Here is a 15,687-nt window from a genome sequence, read left to right as displayed (position 1 = left end):
TTCGGAAGTCTTTGGGAGCACTCGGGCTCCCGAAGACGGGCTGCTCCATACTGTGCACGCGTGAGTGTGTCATAGACCCACGCGAGTGCGTCATAGAGGACACTCGTGCATGCGCAGTATAGAGCGGCCTGTCTTCGGGAGCCCGAGTGCTCCCAAAGACTTCCGAAGTGGCAGTATTTGACCGAACTGGTCGAATACTGCTACGGGGGATCCTGAGCGGGACCGGGCACCGGGAGAGGAGAGGGAAGTCTCATTAGGACTGAGCCTTCCCTCTCCTTAGGTGAGTATCTTACTTTTTTTTTTTTAATCGGTACCCATTGGCTTTAAAGGGAATCTGAAGTGAAAATAAACTTATGATATAATAAATTGTATGTGTAGTAAAGCGAAGAAATTGAACATTAGTAGCAAAGCAAAGGATCTCGTATTGTTTCCAGTACAGGAAGAGTAAAAAAAAAAACTTCAGTTGTTATCTATGCAAAAGAGCTTCTCTGAGCTCTCCGACCCAACTTGGGTCAGAGACAGTCCTATTTTCTGAAGCACTTGTACATCAAAGAAACAGTGAAAAACTTCAGATAATGTTTTACTGCAGGGTAGTTCAATTGGGGCATTTGCTCTGCTCTTCATAGTTGAATATATATATATATATATAACTGAAAATAAAAATATGAGACCCTTTTCTTTGCTACTAATGATCTATTACTTATCTGTACTACACATACAATTCATTATATCATAAGTTTTTTTTTTTTTTTTTTCTCAGTGCCACAAGGAGTAAGGCTGGTTTCACAGTGGGACGTTACAGGCGCACGTTAGAGCAGCCTGTAACGCACCCCACCGCACAGCAATGAAAAATCAATGGGCTGTTCACAGTGCCCACGTTGCGTTACAGTGTAACGCTGCACCATAAAATAACGTACTGCATGCAGTACTTTGTAAGCGGCAGAGCCGCGTTAGACTGTTTGCACATGCTCAGTAACGTTGGGGAGGAGCAGAGAGCGGCCAGGCACATGGCTAATTTAATATTCACTGCACTCAGTGACGTGCAGTGTTTACTTCCTGGAGCGGCCGCTATGTGCAGCGATTGGCCGGCGGGACCACGTGATGCCGCATGCGTCCAAGAGTGCACATCACGGACGCCAGAGTGAGCTGCACAACGCGGCTCACTCTGACGTCCAAAGCAGGGAGCACCAGGCGTTGCGTTAGGGGCACGTTATGCGACCATAACGTCCCTTAAAACGCAACGTCCTGGTGTGAAACCAGCCTAAATCTCCCCAACAATGACACAGACAGCAGTGAAAACTGAACAGTCATTCTATTCATTTACCACTCCATCTAACACTGAAATTAAGTGTTGGCTGTTCAAAACTGCAGTAAGATTTTACAGTATATTTAGAAAAACTCGCAGCTTTACCATTTTACTCCATATAACCTAATATTAAAATGAAAATGTTTAACCGTAAAAAAATCCAGCTATTAAATAAATATGTATAAACAAAAATAGCTTTAAAAAAGCACATAAATTAAGCTTTCAGTCCTGCATGGTGAAGCTCATACAATATCTGTGAGCGGCCTGTAGGGGGCAGTCCAGCTGTGGCCTTGCACAAAAGATGCATCTTCAGTCTCTCATGGCATTATCTGAGCAGTGGTTGCTGTTGTGGATGGAAACCAGGTAGACGTCACAGGCTAGAAAAGAGCAAGAAGCATATTATAGGTGTGAAACCAAACTTGATGTGTGATGTTCTGAAGACATTTGTGTTATTATTGTGTATTTTCCCAGAAATGCAGGATGTCAGGTTGAGGTTTTGTCACATAGCAGATGAGCAAGGCAGTGCAAACTAAATACCTCATCACTTTCCAGACACCATCAGCCATAAGACCCCACCGTTCTAACATGACTTTTTAATTTTCCTTCTCTTCAAGACTATTAAGTATTAATAAATGCATTTTGGTATTTCTCAATGTTAACTGCTGGTGGGATACTAACAACAGTCATGATAGGCTATCGTTCAGTAAAGAGGTGTGGCTGCAATGGGGAGAATACTCAGAACCCCTCTGCTATATGGACCATGCCACTGTAGTTTCCACAGGTGAGTGTTGTTCTGCCTGCCTGCATTGACAGTTACTCTGTCATGATTGGTCTATCCAAAATGTCACTCGTTGCCTACAACACAAATGAGCATTAATGCTTAAAGCCAATGGGTACGGCTATAAAAATAAAAAAAAGTCAGATACTCACCTAAGGAGAGGGAAGGCTCGGTCCCAATGAGCCTCCCCTCTCCTCTCTCGGTGCCCTCGGTGCTGCGCTGGCTTCCCCGTTCGCGTCCGCCGCCGCAGGTACTTCGGAGGTCTTCGGGAGCACTCGGGCTTCCGAAGACAGGCCGCTCCATACTACGCACGCGCGAGTGCGTCATAGAGGGCGCTCGCACATGCGTAGTATGGAGCGGCCCGTCTTCGGGAGCCCGAGTGCTCCCGAAGGCTTCCGAAACATCCCTTCGGCTGCGGAAGTGGCAGTATTTGACTGAACTGGTCGAATACTGCCACGGGGAATCCTGCGCGGGACCGGGCACCGGGAGAGGAGAGGGAAGGCTCATTAGGACCGAGCCTTCCCTCTCCTTAGGTGAGTATCTGCCTTTTTTTTTTTTAAATGGTAAACATTCACTTTAACATAAAATAAATTGCTACTAGTTTTATTACATCCTGTGTAAATATGCTCTTAGACATTTTACAAGATACTATGCAAATGAGTTCTTATTAGTTTTATCAGATACTGTATACATTCACACTACTTAGTTATTAGATTTATCAGATACTGTATACATTCACACTACTTAGTTATTAGATTTATCAGATACTGTATAAAATCACAATATTTGGTTACTAGTTTTATCAGGTACTATAAAATTGCAATGTTTATATTTTTATCAGATACTGTATAAAAGTTCTCCTACTAGTTTTACCAGATACCGTATATTTATGCTTATTGGTTTTTAACAGATACTAAATACAGTCATTAGATTAGCAAGCATGCTTTCTAAGGTCCTTAACAGGCCTTAAAATTAGGTAAATACCATAAATGATCAGCAATAAATGACAAAATACAAGGTGTAATTATTTATTTAACTAAGACAAGGCAGCCTGCACACTTATCCCTGCAATTTTGGTAGTGTTTTAAGTTGTTTTGTATTTGCTACTTTTTATTTCCGAATCTTTTTTTGTTTTGTGAATTTTTTAAGCAAATTTTCAAAATTTAATTTTTGTAAGTGGCTTGCATTGTATACAAATTGCATTCCTGTTGTGGAAAAATATTGCAAGCCAATCAATTTCTTTATGCAGAAAATTTGATTACGACACAAGTTAAATCTGATGCCATTGACTTGCATTAGATATGCTGCGAACAAGAATTCTCAAAAACGGAAATTGCACACAAATTATGTTATGTGTGTGAAAGGGGCCCAAGTCAAAATGCAGAAGCAGTTTGAGAAATACTATGTAGATCCTTGCCACTTCCATATGAATTAGGAATGTACTAGCAGCAGTAGGGTGCTGATTATAAGCAAGTGTGAACATTGCTATAAAAAAAAAAAGACGTTTTGGCAGTTTGCTGGTCTGCACCATTTAGCTAACACAACACCAATGAGGAAATACATCAGCAATGATCTTAGAGAAGCAATTGTTGCTGACTATCAATCTGGAAAGGGTTATTAGGCCATTTCCAAGCAACTTCAAGTCCATCATTCTACAGCGAGAGAGAGTGGAAAACATTCAAAACAGTTGTCAGTGGATGCCCCAGCAAATTTAGCCTGTGCAATACTCGAGAATACTCGTGCAATACTAGAGAATTTGCAAAATAATTAAGCCACATATCAGACTGTACAAACCTTAGTTAGCATGTTAAAGTTCATAACAGTACAATTAGAAAAAGACTTAATAAGTATGTCTGGAAAGGTTGTCAGGAGATAATGTGCATGGCAGCTTGGCTTAAGTTTGCAAAGTTACATCTTAACAAGATGCAAGACTTTCTGGAACAAGGGACCATATGCAAATTCAATTCATATTTTCTCCTATGTTTTCTCCTAGGTGATATTTTCACACCTAAATAAAATACATTTTAAGCCACCAGTAAGCATGAAAATAATCTGAATAATTTTGACACTACTTTTTCACCTACTTTTGAAATGTTGTCCAGCTGTAGAATGCTGAAAAGTTACTTTAAAGTGAAGATGAAAAAATATCTCATAGGAGAAATCTTAGGTGAAAAAGTGAATTGCATACGGGCCAAGATCCTTTGAACAAAGACGACCAAAGTGGAGATGTTTGGCCATAATGCACAGCACCACTTTTGGCGAAAATCAAACACTGATTATCAGCACAATATCAGCACTGTTTTGCAACTACAGCACCTGGGTACCTTGCCATGACTTAATTTACTATGTACGTCTCTCTATACCACAGTGTTGTAGAGTCAATCGTGAAGCCATCTGTTCAACGCCTAATGCTTGACCAAACATGAGTCAAGCCACAGGACAACGATATCAAGCATATGAGCAAATCTGGCCCAAAAAGCAAAGAATCAGCCCAGTTAAATTACAGATCTCAACACCCCATGGTGTATCCAGTTTGGCTTTATTTTTTGTTAAATAGATAATGACATGGTGGAATCTGTTGTGTGTTGTTTCTAATTCCTGAGGTATATCTAAACTATTTTAGAACCTGCTAGGGAAGGGATGATCTTTTTATTACAGTATGTCCTGATGTGAATAACTTTAGAATTCAAAAAGAGCACATTCTTTTCTCCATGCGCCTCTTCTATTTTTACCAGTACTGTGTATGTAATCCTGTTGGTTTTGTCAGATGCTGTATAAATGTGGTCTTACCAGATATAGATTCAGCTACTGTATAAATCATACAGCCTATGAACAGTTTGTTACATCAGAATGATACTAAAAGCCTATGGTAGCTTACTATGTGGTCAGTATGGGACTTTCCCATATGTGACCACTGTGGGGCTTTCCAGACTCGTGTGTCAAGTCAGTTATCATAACCTCATCATCAAATCCAATGACTTCTCTAGCTGGTCTACTAAATATTTAAGAAATAGCTTACTGGAGTCCCTGAGGGAGTATTACAGCTTACTGACAATTAGATCTAGAAAGTCCAGGAAAAATCCCGCTGCACCAAATGATGGGATATAATCAAAAAGACCTTTATTTATAATCCAACATCAGAGTTACAGATGAAAGGTTACGCCTATTGGAGAAATGGCTCCTTAATCACAGCTTCAATAGCTGACAGTCAGATCTGTTTCCAGAAAAAAATGGAATGAAAGGCCCCTAACAAAATAGAACAATATCCATGTACACATCTTTATTACAGACACTTAGCACATGCTTTGTATGTTAGAACATGTACATTATTTCATAATCTGGTCAATTGCTTTGAAACATGTATGGTTTCAATTGCATTACCTAGCAAGCCACCGTAGACATTGCGTCAGGATAGCACAGTTTGCTACAATGCAGAGATGTGAACATTCCCATACAATTGTAGGAGCAGTGTATTTTCATGCGATATTGCATTGTGGTATTGTGCAACACAATGAGCCCTTAAAATGAATGTCAACTGAAAAAAAACAAAACAAAACAGACACTCACCTATGGGTAGAGAATGCTCTTGGTCCTATAGAGCCTTCCCGCTCCTCTCACTGTCCCCTCATTCCAGCGCTGTCACTCTCCTTAGTAGCAATCGGTGGAATACTGCTCTGTGCCACTGCGGGAGGCTTCAGATGTCTTCGAGAGCCTAAGTGCTCCAGAACACAGGTGGCTCAGTACTGCGCCTGCACAATTGTGGGCTCACGCATGCGCAGTACAGAGCAGTCCGTCTTCGGTAGCACTCGGGTTCCCAAAGACTTCCAAAGCCTCCCATGGCGACCGACTGACAGCACTGGAAGGAGGGGACTGGGAGAGGAGTGGAAAGGCTCTATAGGACCCAGAGCCCTCCCTCTCCATAGGTAAGTATCTGTTTGTTTGTGTTTACATTTCAGTTGACATCGGCTTTAAAGAGGAACTGTAGTGAAAATAACAATTTATAAAGTTGCTTATTTTTACAATATTCATTAATACGTTATTTAGTCAGTCATTGTCCATTGTAAAATCTTTCCTCTTCCTGATTTACATTTTGAAATTTACTACTGGTGGTTACACCTTTAGTTCTGCCAGGTGATCTATAAGGAATGTTTGTTTCTGAGAGTTCTGCTTCTGCACAGAGGGAGATATCCCTTGCTTGGCAGTTGGAAAAAGTTATTTCCAACACAATGTTATTTTCCACAATGCAACAAGGTTCACGGACAGAAAACTGTCAGGACCACGGTCATGACAACACACTGAGGGAGGGGGTTCACCCCAATGTTAGCCATACAGACCCCCCTGAAGACCTATAAGAGAAAATGTAAAGATTTATGGGAAAGGGGGTATCAGCTACTGATCGGGATGAAGTTAGTTCCTGATTGACCCAGTTTTCCCGTCTGAACCAAGCAATCTATTTGACCGATTTCAACTAAAATTCGGTTCAATCATCAATCTATGGGACCTCCTACATTTATTTCTAGCAGATTCGATCGGAGCAATTGAATTGGTTGGATTTAGTGGGGAAAATTGATAAGTGTATGACCAACTTTATTCTCTCAAGCCTTCCAGTCAATTCTTCCAAGTAAACACTCAATTCTATTGCAATAGATATCCTTTAACCATTCAAGAAGTAAACAACAATTTTTACAAGAAAAACCTGTATTGAGTCATTCTGTGACTCAGCAATGCACTCTCACCAGGGACAGGTAAGCAGTTTCGCTCTCTTATAGTTGTGCAATACTTTGTTATAAACACCTGCTCTGTAGCTATATAAGTTCTCTACTTCTTGGCAGTGGCATAGCTAGAGATCACGGGGCCCCATAGCAAAACTTTCATGGTGCCCTCAGATGTAGGCACTCTTATGCTGGGAATACACGTTTCGTTTTTGCCTTCGTTTTAGCCTTCATTTCGATTGTGCCTTTTGTCCTTTTCGTTCCCGAAATAATCGAACGTACGGTTAATATCACCACCCACGGTTTCGTTTTTTTTTTTATTCTGATGGTTTCGTTTTTCCAATAATCGAAGGCTGCAAAGAAACGAAACGAAAATCCCTTTTTACAGGGACGGACTAACATAAACGAATATATAATCGGTCTGAACAGCCATCAAGCCTACCAATGGCTCGATTAGATGGATAAAGAGAGATAATATCAAACATGTTCGATCACTAGTTGTTCGTTTTTGGGGTCTATTAATCGAAACTATAATGAGATTATGACTATTTTCACATACGTTTTCAACACTCGATTCGTTTACTGAACGAATCGAAGGCTAAAACGAAGGCAAAAACGAAACGTGTATTCCCAGCATTAAAGGGGAACTTCAGCCTAAACAAACATACCGTCATTAAGTTACATTAGTTATGTTAATTAAAATAGATAGGTAATATAATCTCTTACCCACCCCATTTTAAAAGAACAGGCAAATGTTTGATTTCATGAGGGCAGCCATCTGTTTGGTTGAAAGGAGGTGACAAGGAGCAGGAGACACAGTTCCAACTGCCATGTGTCCTGATCACCCCTCCCAGCTGCACACGCTAGGCTTCAAATCTCAAATTCAAAATTATAAAAAACAAATTTGCGCCAAAACAGCAGAAGGAGAACCACAGCATCAGAAATCCCATCATGCTTTGCACAGCATCAGGGAAAAATGACTGGGCAGTTTTCTTTGAGGGGGCGGAACTTAGCTGCTATGCAGCTGAAAATTAAGGATTGGGTAAAAACAAAAAACAAAGTTATGATGCTGTGAAACTGTTAAAGAAACACCAAACCTTTTCACTGCTGCTGAGTAGATTTTTAGTCTGGACGTTTACTTTAAGCAATGCAACCTGCTCCTACCCTATAGATGAGTTAACTGGGAAATTTACATTAACATGCAATCAAACATTGCACATAGTTAACGGGCACTGAGACAAAGTCTGGATGGAGAAACACAAAAAAGTTAATGGTGAATACATTACGTACCATCTAGGCCCCTATGCTCCAGGGCCCCATAGCAGCTGCTGTGGCTGCTATAGCTATTGCTACGCCCCTGACTTCTTGAATGTTTATGCTGTGGCTCATTTACTGACCAGCTGCTGATATAAAAGTCCTAAGGGGGCCCTACCCTGACTCATCTTTCTACGTTATTGTTACATAAAGTGGTATGAAACTCAGCATTTCTTCTTTGCTCTAAAGGATTCTTTACAGCAAAAAGGTACTACCAGAAAAAAACACTGGAAGCACAACAGAATTTAAACAGTGAAACACAGCACTTTCTTCTTCAGTGGGAAGCTAAGCGCTGTTGCAGAACTTGAAGAGGTGATTACAATAGAAGCTGTTAAAGTGAACCTGAACTTTTGCACAAGACAGAAGGAAAACATAGAGAAATGCACCCTGTATGTGTTTAGAGAGTTTAGCCTGTCTAATTCCCCATCATTTGCATCTAATCACAAGTTGTAATTTGATCACTTCCCCGTGTCACATGACTGCCATGGCAAAGATGGCAGATAAGCTCATTTGAAAGCACACGATGTTAACAATATGTCTGCTTCCATGAATAAGGAAGCAGGGCCGGTTCTAGACTTTTTGCCACCTGAGGCAAACTTGTGAGGCTGCTACCCCTGCCCCCAGGTAGTAACATTTCCCCCAGTATAGGTAGCCTGGAGGGGGTAGCAGCCAGGAAGGGGGAGCAGCGGGCACAGCGGAGGGGAGGGGGATCAGACCCCCTCCCTCACCTTGGGCTCCCCCGACTGTGCTCCCCCTCCAGCTATTTTACCAGCATTAAATGTAATCAGCGAGCAGGCCGGGCAGCAATGACCTCCCTTCTTCCATTCCAGCGCAGCGTTCCACCGCTCACCTCACTTCCTGCAATGCCGCCCACTGGTCACTAGTCTACCGTTACTAGTCTATGGCTACCTCTGCAGCCCCAGAGCCACTGCATGGTCAGGTGTGTTGTGTTATCCACCATATGCAGATAGCAGTTCCTTTATTATTCAAGGATTGCTGTGAACCTGAGGTTAGGACATATACTGTAATTATGTGAGGTTAATCAGACCTTAGAGTGCAATGTTATGTTCCTACTTACCAATGTCATGTTATTTTTCTTCTTGTTCTGTTTCTTTCCACCTTTTCCTCGCTTTCCTCCCTTACCACCTTTTTTGCCTTTCCCACTCCTGGGTAGTTGAAATGTTCCATTGCTTAACACTTTCACTTTTTTCTGTGCCCATTTAGCTCTGGGGTCAACACAGAAGGACTCACCCTTCTTAGTGTGGAATCTAAAGGAATAAACAAGCAAAGACCATGAAATAGATGGGAAGAGAATCGTAAGATAATTTTTTGTATGGCACAGACTACGAACAGCAGGCTGAAGCACACAGCACTACAGAATATGTTTCTCTAAGATGGTATCTTCACAAGCTCAGTGAATGAGCAATGTTTTTACTCAGTGTGGACAGTGGGTTCCTCCAATATGTTTGCAAACTACGTCTTAGGCAACCAGAGGTGAGAAGGATGTTTATTTACAGCAAGTTGCCTGGCTATCCTGCTGATCCTGTGTCTCTTATAACTTTAGCCATAACCCTGAACAAGCATGAAGATCAGGTGCTCTCTGCTCTAACTGAACTGGATTAGCCATATGCTGGTTTCAGGTGTCTGATTAAGACACTGGCAATGTCAGAAGATCAGCAGAACTGCCAGGCAACTGGTAAAGTTTAAAAGAAAATAAATAAATACAGCAAGATCCCCAGTATCCGGCACAGGCGGGGATGGCCTGATGCCAGACACACATGCTTTCAGGTTGCTTGAACTGGCGATACAAGCACTACCTTGCTCCCCCTGGAGAAGCAGGAAATACTCACCGATCGTCCGACTACCTTCTTCTATGCAGCTTTCCAGCATCCTCAGTGTGCGGCTCCCGGCGTGTCACCTGACACACATAGGGTCACATGACACGCTGAGAGCCATGCATGGATGTTGGAAAGCCCCTTGGAGGTGCAGGATGTGCTGAAGAAGGCGGCCCGGACAATCGGTGAGTATTTCTTGGTCTCAAAACCCCCAAAAGATTAGCCCCATTATTCCATCAGGCAGTTGAGACTTCCAGTTGCCTGAGTTCAGGATAACAGGTACATTGGTGTATGTAGTAAAAAGGCCAAAAGTGTCAGAACTGCTTTTTCGGATTTCTCACCATTGTGCACTTTGCACTATTTTCTCAATTTCTAATATATTCATCAAATGTGAGAGTATTGTATGTGCATGTGATGGAGACATATCACACATTTCAGGACTGAAAGAAAGGCATTTTAGCCTATAGGAACACTGTGGTATACTTGCTCAATGCTGCAGTCATGTTACATGCCGGAAATAGCTGCTGCTGTTGTGGGGTTGAGGCATTATTTTGAGAAAATGTTGTTTTTGCAGATAACCAGTGATAAGCAGTTTCTTGCTGCTGGTACTTCTTTCCTCCTACGTCTCTGACTCCCCACTATATGTTCCCTGGCGTCTCTCTTCTTCCTCCGCCTTCTTCTACCTCATAAATCTGCTTGAAGTGTTAGTATACTTAAACCTAAGCCTAGCTTAAAGGGACTCCGAGCTCAGAAAAAAAAAGAAAAGTTGTACTCACCAGGGGCTTTTTACAGCCCAGTGCTGGTCGGGAGGTCCCACGCCGGCGTCCTGGCTCCTCTTCTTCACCCCGCTCCGGAATGGCTGGCAGGCCGCAGCCCGGGCGACACTCTCCCGAGTGTCGGGCTGCTCCTTCCGCATATGACGCGGATTACGTCACACGCCGGCCGCCTCGCGTCATCACGGCGGCCGGCGTGAAAGTACTGCGCATGCGCGAACAAAGCGCGCATGCGCAGTACTTTCACGCCGGCCGCCGTGATGACGCGAGGCGGCCGGCGTGTGACGTAATCCGCGTCATATGCGGAAGAAGCAGCCCGACACTCGGGAGAGTGTCGCCCGGGCTGCGGCCTGCCAGCCATTCCGGAGCGGGGTGAAGAAGAGGAGCCAGGACGCCGGCGTGGGACCTCCCGACCAGCACTGGGCTGGAAAAAGCCCCTGGTGAGTACAACTTTCCTTTTTTTTCTGAGCTCGGAGTCCCTTTAAATATATTATAATGGGTATACAGTATTACTTTGGGTGAATTTTAACAGGAACATTAAGTGAGGGGAATACGGAAGCAGACATTTGAATTCTTTAAAAACAATGCCGGTTGCCTGACGTCTGTGCTGATGCTATGCCCTTGATACTTTAGCATAGCTCCAAACTGTCCATCTTTTAGGCACAGTCCCTCTTTGGGAACCAAACAACTCTGTCCCTCTTTCTTCCCCATGTGTCCCTCTTTCAGGACTGATATACAGATCTTTGTAAATATATGTATTTCTCTACTGAAAAAAATGTCTTTAATATACAGTACTCTAAATGTTATTTATATCCTTTAAATTGTTATATTTCTTTATATTCAAATGTTAATATGAAGGAAAATGAACCAGGATAGAAAGGACCAGTGTGGTTTGTATTATAAAACAACATATTTTTCCTATGAAATCTTTATGGTTTGTGTGACTAGGGGTGTGTTGGGCGTGTGTGGCAGGGGTGTGGCCTAAGTGTCCCTCTTTCTTATCTCCAAATGTTGGGAGGTACACTTTAGGTCCCTTGCCTAAAACAAGCATGCAGACTAGATGTTATGACTCTGTTCTGACTCTACTGCCTGCATGCTTGTTGCAGGTGTGGGTCACAGAACCCACTAAAGCCTAAAGCTAAGCATAACAGCCAGGCAACTGGCAGTGTTTGTAAGGGAGTGAAGATGGCAGCCTCTGTATTCCTCTCACTTCATGTAGACTTACATCATGCAGATACTTTGTACTCTGCACTGTAACTTTTTCCATCATCCTTAAGCTCTTGTTTCCATCTGAACAGTGCGTGCAATGCAGGTGGTTGTCGTGACGCATGGTACTGTGTTGCAATGCGATTTTCCCCGATGCGTTTGTGATGCAGCCAGGTGTTGGGATTCTGCAGTGAACCTTAATGCATGGATGGGGACACTTTATGCACTTCTAATGTCTCTGCAGATCGCATCACTGCACATGGCTGAAAACACGATCAGCCACTGGCAAATGGAAGCCCTAGGCCTAAATTCTGCATAGGCCACTGCCTAGGGTGGCTGTTGCCCAGAGTGTGTGATTAATAACAGATCCACGCTAGTGTGTCTTTTACACTATAGGGTGCCTAATAGCCTTAACTTGCTTCAATCATATTCATTCATCTTGTAATTAAATGCAATGCTAGAGAGTAGTACATGCACTGTTCATGGCAAATTGGCGATGTAGTTAAAGAAACATCCAGCATTAATACTCACATGACAGCATAAACACATTGGTTAAGTGGAGATTGGATCTTGAAATCTGTTATGGAATGACCTTTCAGCTGTGCTCGAGATACTGCAGTACAGCAAGTCACCTGGACTCTGATGGGTCTCCGGTCTGCAATGTGAAATCAAGCAGTCGTTAATGGGGAGGTCTGTGGGTCACTAGAAATGGTTAACACACTTGTTTCCATTCTGTGTTGTCAGCCTAGTTATTCAGATTACATCCGGCTTGCTATTCCTGCTGCAGGCGAATGCCTAACGCCTTGCCCTTAAAATAAATGTTTACAGCAAACCCGTGACTTTTACGAACACAAAAGTCAGATACTTACCTTGCTGGTAAGACTCTGGATCCTTCAGAGGCTTCCCCGTCCTCCTTGAGACCACCGCTGGATTCCCGGATCCCCTGTAAGTTTGTGGCCAGGCTTCCGTTTTGTGAGCCGGTGTGACCATACTGTTCAGGTGCAGGACTGCTCACTCCTGTGCAGTAGCATGGAGTCGCTCGTGTGTAGTGGATTAAGCACATGCTGAGCCACCATGCACCTGTGCAGTGCGACCATATTACCATCGACAAGCCCTTTTTGAGGTGTTGGGGGTCCTAGCACTGGAACTGAGAGATAGAGGGGAATGGGGAGGCCTATGGATTATCCAGAGGCATCCCTCTACTAAGGTGAGTATCTTACATTTGCATTTTAAAAGCACAGGTACCCTTTAAGTTTTGGAAGTCTAAATTTATGAAGGGAGTCATGCAGGTGAATGTAGTTTACTCCACAAAGGGAGCAGAAACACACACAGAAAGGTAAAATAAAATGAATGGCACAGCACATATGTCTGCCCCCGCTCTGACTCTGTCCTACAGATTATTGTGGAGTTTGACTTTGTATTTGGTCCACTTTGCGTGCTTTAGATCTGCTGTGTCGATTTTCCACTGTTAAAGAATTTTACCACCATCCATTTATTTACAGTGCAATGCTCATTGCAACTTTTAGATTTGCTTTAGATAAAGTTAGAAAGGCAAGCGGACCTAAAATGTTGCACACCAGACAAGGAAAAAAACACATCGTTTCTGAGAAATTCACTGTGTGTGTGTTTAGAGAGATAAGCCTGTCTAATTAACCCTTAGCAGCTAGTAATCAACATGTGTTAATCAGGGCTATCAGCTAAGCTGTGCCACTGTGTGAAACACTGAAGGTTAAACACTTGAGGTTAACCCTTTCTGTGCTCCCAGTAATGTCCAGGAAGTAAATACTTTTATTGTAGGAGTTCTATAAGTTGTAATGAAGAAATGTTTTTCTTTAAAGGTTATTAGTTTAGGTCCACTTTGAAAATATTATTTCTGCTTGAATCCCCATGGGAAAAATGTCACCTTACTTCTTGTTCCAGTAACCATTGTTACTGAGAACAGAAAATGCATAATCACTGGCCATTGGGGTCATACATAGACATAACATCCTACATATCCTTTATTGGGAAATTGAATGAAAGGTTATTAGGTTTTTATTGCTGTCTGGGTCCCATTTTGCAATATACCCTCACTTCGTATACCTGTGGCTTTGTTTACTGAGAATAAGAAGTGAGGAGGAAGCTGAACAATGAGAATTTAAACAGCAATTCTTATCATTTTCGATTTTTAAAGCGCCAACATATTCTGTGGCACTGTGAACTAGTAAGAAACAAAAATGGGGTACATAATAATACAGACAATGGTGTACACCAAATATAGACACTGGGTATAAAACACAGAATTAGTAATTTTATTCACAAACGTAACATGATGAATACAAAATTTCAAGGCACAAAAGGGTGAGCCCTGCCCTCCCTTACAATCAAAAGGAATGGTGGGAAGAAGGGGGGGGGCTCACTCTGATTGAAGTTCTAACTTTAATAGGTAAAAGTCCCTGCAGTAATTCTTATTAGCCCACTCACTATGTATACACCCACCAATCTCACTGTCCGCTATTTCAGATGATGAAGAGTTATAGCTGCTGATCTCTGATTGGTTATCACATTTCAGTGAATGCTCATTTTGCCTTCATAAACTAGGTAAGCTGGTAGTATTTATTTTATTTATTCAGTATTGCTGACATTTTCCGCAACTCTTGACACAGTATGTAGTCTTGTCAAAATCTAATCCCTATCATAGTTCCTATTACAGGCCAATTTAGGGGGAAGTCAATTAACTTGTTTGTGTATTTTTAGAATAATTATGGCATTATTTGTAGAACATCTACTCAGAAACATATAATGTTTTTTACACTTTTTTTTTTTTTTTTAGTTTTGTCAAGTTTTCAATAGCAAGCATGAAGTAAGCAGGGCAATACTTACAGTCAATCAGCGTTTTCTCTGAACACAGGATGCCGGAGCAGAGATATGTGACCACAAGCAGCAGAACGCTGGACAGATGGCTGGGTGGGAGCATCTTCCTGTCCTGACCACTAACAACAACTGATTATGTGCAGCACGCTGCATTGTTACATATAGTCTCTGCAGATTCTATACACCTCCCAGAGGGGGAGGAGTCATACTCGACTGTTGATGAATGGAAAGTAGAAGTTAGGAAAATCCCCAGGTGATTCTGTTGCTTTCTCAATCCCTCCTCAGCTAAAGAAGCTACTACTCAACTAAAACTATCGCCCAATTAATATCAGGTATTGCAGTACATTTTCAAACATTCTGTTTTGTTTATATCTGATTTCAAATATAGTTTCAAACAGCTTTTTCTGCCTCTGAAAAGGTTGTGTCTTAAAATTTAGCACTTCTACAAGGCAGTGGCTTAGTTACAGACCTTGGGGCGTCAATGTGGAATTTGGACCCGCCCCCCACCCCCCCTGTATGTGCCCCACTCCCTCACCCCCGTATGGTAGCCAGGTATAGGTGCCCCCAGTATAGGTAGCCAGGAATAGGTACTTGCAGTATAGATAGCCAGGTATAGGTTCCCCCAGTATAGATAGCCAGGAATAGGTGCCCCAGTATAGGTAGCCAGGCATAGGTGGCCCCAGTATAGGTGGCCAGAAATAGGTGCCCCAGTATAGGTAGCCAGGCATAGGTGGCCAGAAATAGGTGCCCCCAGTATCGGTACCCAGTTATAGGTGCCCCCAGTATAGGTAAAATGAAAGTCCAAAAGCTCACACTGCAGCATTCAACATCAGGGAGTCAACCAGTCCACACCCGGATCCACTATAGGTGCAAGTACATGCAGCAAAGAAAAAGGATATCTGGGTCTCAA

General features: G+C 42.6%; 1 protein-coding gene across 1 annotated transcript; it reads right to left on the bottom strand.

Moving 5' to 3' along the window:
- Window positions 1-315: 315 nt before the first annotated feature.
- LOC137570453 (C-C motif chemokine 20-like) lies at window positions 316-14,894 on the bottom strand. The gene is made up of 4 exons (XM_068279121.1): window positions 14,787-14,894; window positions 12,456-12,579; window positions 9,189-9,378; window positions 316-1,683 (listed from the first exon to the last, which is right to left on the bottom strand). The coding sequence occupies exons 1-4, from the start codon at window positions 14,878-14,880 to the stop codon at window positions 1,624-1,626; spliced, it is 468 nt and encodes a 155-aa protein (XP_068135222.1). The 5' UTR covers window positions 14,881-14,894; the 3' UTR covers window positions 316-1,623.
- Between the last annotated feature and the right edge of the window lie 793 nt (window positions 14,895-15,687).

The sequence above is a fragment of the Hyperolius riggenbachi genome, chromosome 4 (genome assembly GCF_040937935.1).
Source record: "Hyperolius riggenbachi isolate aHypRig1 chromosome 4, aHypRig1.pri, whole genome shotgun sequence".
Classification (NCBI taxonomy): Eukaryota; Metazoa; Chordata; class Amphibia; order Anura; family Hyperoliidae; genus Hyperolius; species Hyperolius riggenbachi.
This window is presented reverse-complemented; position numbering and strand designations above follow the sequence as displayed.